The following is a 6,000-nucleotide window of genomic DNA, read 5'->3' as shown; positions in this document are numbered from 1 at the left end:
GATACTGACCTGTTAGACATGTATGAATACGTTTTGTGTAGGAGAATATACATTATTTACTGTTTGCATTGGCGCTAATTTGTCCTACAATGTGTTAGTAGTATTTAGCTTTTTACAGAAAGTTTGTGTGAGACGATTGGATATACATGGAATTCTGCACTATACATCTGTTACAAGCTTCACACAGACCCCAAATTGGGAAGCGATGCGAAAGCTCAATGCACCAACGATCATCCTGACAGCCGACTACTGCTGGTGGACTCTGATGTCATTTATGACTTTCATTTGAAAATCATGGGTAAAAGACATTTTTGCATCTTGCATATATCGTAAGAATTGACAAACTCTGCTTTTCAAATGCAATAGTCTTTGTAGTAGTCAGTTTTATCTTCAGGTACAAAGAATATAGAAACTGAACATTTTGACAAACAGTGAAGATAACCAACAGTGACAAATTCATTTCGTTCCACAAAATATATAAAATCAAGGGTAGGGCGCGTATAGACCCTAGGCACACCAGGGTCTTCCCAGGAGGATTAGACATCCCCTGTTTACCGGCCACACCCTCCTTGAGCCCTATATCTTGATTAGTCTAACGAAGCAATCTGTAGTCAAGAATCGGTATGAAACATGCTGGATAGCATTCCACCTTGTGATAGCTTGTATTTAGAAATCGGCTCATTATAAGGACCATGAAATTTGCGAAATAATAATTTTAGACGAAAGTGTTAAATCCTTATATATTATAAATTTATTTTTTCAGTACAATACTTTGATATAAAAAAATAATCAATCACAGAGCATGATCGTATTGATTCAGTTCAGAGACATATACATACAGTACCCGCAACGTTATTCTTGACATTCCTATCGTGCTCTATCGTGCGTGTATCCTATCGTATCGTGCGTGTATCCTATCGTATCGTGCGTGTATCCTATCCTATCGTGTATCAGGTTTTCCGTTTTCTATCGTGTTTTGCGTTTATCAGGTCTATCGTGTATCGTGTTTTGCGTGTATCAGGTTTTCCGTTTATCGTGAAAATCGTTTATCGTGTAGCTTCGGAAACTATCGGGATCGTATATAAAATCTAATGAAAAAGTACGATACTTTCCGAAACCTTTATTCGTTTTGTTAAAGAAGCTATTTTTAGGAATCGAGGAAAGACGGTATATTTAAAGGAGAACATAAAGTTGTCGATTTTAAGGCAGAAGAAGAGCTATTTGTCTGTCCAGAGAGAGAGTGAAAATGTATCACAATTTAATTCTAAGTAGTCTGGAAAGTAGGACAATAAACCGAGCACAGTAAATCTGAAAGATCCTTCTGAAGTTCATAAACATTTGTTTGTCTAGAAACAGTTATTTGTAATTAACACTAACAGAAAAATAGGGAGTTCCGATTTGAAAGGAAAAATCAGTAAATTACATTGTTTATCACATACATGTATATTTTAATAATGGTTCTTTTTCTTCCGATTTTTTTTCCCACGTGTATGCTACTTATATAGCAACTGCTGAACTTGTGCGCGTCGTTATATCTGATTTTGTGTATCACCCGTGTTTTGACAGCTAACATTCTCAGGGACATTGTATTTCACACATTTAGAAGATTAAGTTTTAAAAGGGTGCAAGGGTGTTGCATCCCCCAAAATTCTGCTCAACTGGGCACGATTCCGCTGTCATCGTTGTTTTTTTTTATATATATACCTTGTACATGTACACATGTACCAATACTCGTACGTGTAGATACTGGAAATTTATGTTGGTTTTGATGATTATTTGAATCTTTTTACATACTAAGCGTTTCAAAATTGCGAATTTAAAACAAGCCGAGTTTTGTTTATCTTTTTTAAACAGTATATTTATGTTTTGTTAACAAAATATCAATTCAAATAAATATGTTCCAATTACTTATGACTATCAATTATCAATCATAGTGTAAAAATATCTAACAGGTGTAGTGCGGTTGATTTTTTTTAAAGCGGTCGTTATGAAAATAACTTGAGATGTTGAATGAGCCGTGATCTTAGAGCTTGATGCAAAATAACCCCCTCCTCGCTACACGCACAATATTACTTGGTTTTATTTCATACTCAAGGTAATATACATTAGCATAAGAGAGCTACTGAAGCATGATATCACTACATTATATTACATTTAGTTAATTCCCTGTATAATCTATATATTAAACATTAGGTGACAATATAAGTTTTAGAATCATTGGCTGATAAAATTCATATAGATATCAAATAATGAATTCAGTGCCGTATATATATATATATTTTTTTTTTTAAATTTTAGTTGTGATGGCATTAAAAAAACAAAAAAACGTACGACCATGGATTAAAGAAATTATATGGTACAAAACCGATCAATGTTTTAAACAAATGTTACCGCGACGGGGACAGGTAGCTGATAGTCATCCCGCGATGAGAACGCGGTTTTCCTGAGTTACCTATAGATTACCGCGTTAGATTTTTTCCCATCGCGAGAACGCGGGAAACAAGAAATCCGCTTTGTCCGTAATGTAAGTATATAATGAACATTGAAATCCTTCAATATTATTATCAACATAATGTAAACATAATGTAATTATGTTGTAGGTATCAAAATTTCGTTCCGTCTAAACCGTTTCTAAATTTACAACATTTCTATCAGGTTTTCCGTTTATCGTGAAGATCGTTTATCGTGTTTTGCGTTTATCAGGTCTATCGTGAAGATCGTTTATCAGGTTTTGCGTTTATCAGGTTTATCGTGTATCCTATCGTATCGTGCGTGTATCCTATCGTATCGTGCGTGTATCCTATCCTATCGTGCGTGTATCGTGTTCTATCGTTTATCATGTCAAGAATAACGTTGCGGGTACTGTATACAATTTGCGGGTGATAATGGAATATTGCTACATAAAAACGATTGAAGATGGTGAAGCTAAAGTCATCTCGTTTGTAATAAAGTTGAGTTTAACGTTAGTAGTTTTCTATCTTAAAAAATCAAATATGAAGCAGGTATAGACAACACCCTGGTGTCTTTTATTTCATATTCACAAAACTCACATCGATATATGAATGAAAATGAACACTGTTAACGTCGTCGATATATTTGTGTGTCGAGTTGGAGACAACATTGAGATATGATTTCTTCTCATGTAAGAACTTTCAAATAAATTTTGCCACATAAAAATGCAAGTACATATCACTTGATAAAGAAGACAATACATGCCGATGGGATTGTCGTCGCACCAAAGCTACTCCATGAATATAAACAATAAGGATTCAGGAGATTGATCACTGTTCGTTATATTCGCCTTTCATTTAACCACCGACCATGTATCTTTGCTGATGAACACTCTGTTCCCGAGGATACTTGTCGCTTGATCTATGTTCTTCCATGAATTTAAACAATAAGGAGATATGAGAGTTATCACTAATCATTATCCTCGCCTTTCAAATATGTTGTCAGTGAGGGACTCCAACATATTTTTGATATCAATTGAGGAGTATCAGAGTAGTGTTTAACAAGTAGTTTACAAATGATAAGATACAGTAACATTTTACTTGACGATGTAGCTATCTATGATGTCAAAAAGCCCAATCTTAGATTTATCGTGCGGCATCATCGTGAAATGTGTTAAAATGTTATTCAGTTCGATGTTAATTTGTCAAAAAAGCAAATTTACTAAAATGTATGTGGAATTTTTACGCATGCACTAAATGTCCACCTTGTATTTGACCATTTAAATATCGCAGGAAATAAATTCGTATAAATTTAGTACAATGCTTGTATTCAAATAGAGATACCACTTTGTTTCAAAAGCATTAGTGAGGTAGAAGTTTGCCTACTCCTTTAGTGTACTGTATACAGTGAGTCGAGTTGTAATCAATGTAAAATCCTAAAAATCATTCAATTGGTGTATTTTAGAGAAAAATTGATCTTATGTTGTTTTTTTACTGAACAGAAACATACCAAACCACGACAGTATATGTTCAAGGAACACGTTCCAACGGATCCACCTTCGTTGATGATGATGGACAGACAATGACTTACTTTAAATGGGAAGTCGGAGAACCACATCCGGATGGTAGCTACCTTCGAACTGATGAAGTAACACTAAAACAGGAAACTTCATCGGGATGGTTTTCCTACCAGTACATCTGTAGGCATTACGGAATCTCGCCCCTTGTGGTTTAGATTTTACTATACCACACTGTTATATTTGTCAATCTGACTACTACATTGTAAAGTTGACGTGTTAGAGAAGAAAAGCTCTGGTACCACCATGGATGCTCTCTCTCTCTCTCTCTCTCTCTCTCTCTCTCTCTCTCTCTCTCTCGCAGTGACACCGAATGCGCCAGTAGGTCTCTCACAAAGAGGTGAAATGTTTTTTTTTTTTTGTTTTTTTTTTTTTAGAAATGAAACGTTGAAATTGAAATCCGTTCCTCTAGTATGTTGAGACATGTTGAAAAAAAAAATGAGGATGTAACACATGTATAAAACATCTTACGATGTTTTATACATGTACGTTTAACGTACATGTACCTATTTTCCATCGAATGTTTTTAATTAAAACATATGATAGACCTATGTTCCTGTCATTTTAGAGAGGGAAAAAGTATGCATACTTGATTTTTCAGCTTTACCGCGCCACGACATCGGACAGGTCTATTTCCCGTAACTTTCCGACAATAACTGATAGGTACAGGATACGAGATGATTTTAATGCTTTTGGTCAAATATACCGCTAATCTATTTCTAAGGAGACATGCATACAATGAATTATTACTCTCGTTTTATTAATGAGCTTTAATACTATAATTCATGTAAAAATGACCGTTTATGTGGTTTTCAAAAATGAAAAAAGTATAAAATATCATTCAATAAATCTTTATTAGAGTTTTAAATACGTTATACAAGATACAAAATGTGTAGAAAAATATTTTAAAAATGCATTTGTATAAAAATTAATTCGATATTGATAAATCTCATCATTGAAAGAAAGCGAAGAAGGTAATCATTTGAAGCACAAAAATATTCGCCATCGGTAGATTCATTTCGTATGTGGCTTTCATAAGTTTCTATTCAAAGTTTCATATGCTTAGATGTGCATGATCATCTGCATTTAACATGCTTTGAAAATACAGTAAATGCCATTTGGTTTATAAAAAGAATTAAAAGGCGAAGATGACGAACAGTGATCAATCTCATAAATTCTATAAGGAATACAAAATAAGAGTTGGGCAAACACAGACCTCTGTGCGTATATACCAGAGGTGGAATCAGGTATCTAGGAGAAATATGCATTCCCTGTCGACCGGTCACACCCGCCGTGAGCCCCATATATTGATAAAATAAACCAGACACACCAGCTATAAGTCCCAATTGTTATACATTAACATTTTATCAGTATTGATGTGTTTCATACCGATTGTTAGGCCGTTCTTGGCCCACCAATTTTGAATATGGATTACGCAGTTTACCAGATCCAAATTAGTTACATCGCGTTAATGTTACATAGATCATATTATGTAAAGCCTTTCATGACTATAGGCCCTTTCTAGGGCATTCAAGATTTAATAATACCATTTTTATATAGCACCCTTTTCATACACTATGTTCGCTCAAAGGTGTTTTAGTCAGATTTAAGAACACATCTTGTTTTATACATTTGCTGAATGTTATAATTTGATTTTAATATTCAGAACATTGTGTTTTCTAGATTATAACTAAAATCAGACTTCTTAGATCTGCGCTGTTTACTCTGCGTAAGAAGACCTGAGATGACACGATTGGGGGTCATGTTCATGTGAACTTTATGTTAGCCAATCATCGCGTCACCTATGAAATCGTCGGTGTTCACAGTTCAAGGAAAATGACAGCGATTGTTTGGTTTGAAAGAAAATACATCGCAGCTAGAAGCGACGTCACAATGTACAGTTTACGTCGACTGGCGTTATATTCCTTGCGTTATTTAAATAGACCATCTTGAAAAGTTTTCAAATCGTACCC

General features: G+C 34.5%; 1 protein-coding gene across 1 annotated transcript in view; it reads left to right on the top strand.

Moving 5' to 3' along the window:
• The window catches only part of LOC125674366 (uncharacterized), a 6,371-nt gene extending 1,041 nt beyond the window's left edge, over positions 1-5,330 (top strand). Inside the window, exons 2-3 of the mRNA XM_048911504.2 lie at positions 119-298; positions 3,953-5,330. Of these exons, the coding sequence (XP_048767461.2) occupies positions 119-298; positions 3,953-4,185 (413 nt within the window). The 3' untranslated portion in view covers positions 4,186-5,330. The remainder of the gene's footprint in view (positions 1-118; positions 299-3,952) is intronic.
• Positions 5,331-6,000: the final 670 nt, after the last annotated feature.

Source organism: Ostrea edulis, chromosome 3 (genome assembly GCF_947568905.1).
Source record: "Ostrea edulis chromosome 3, xbOstEdul1.1, whole genome shotgun sequence".
NCBI classification, from domain to species: Eukaryota; Metazoa; Mollusca; class Bivalvia; order Ostreida; family Ostreidae; genus Ostrea; species Ostrea edulis.
This window is presented reverse-complemented; position numbering and strand designations above follow the sequence as displayed.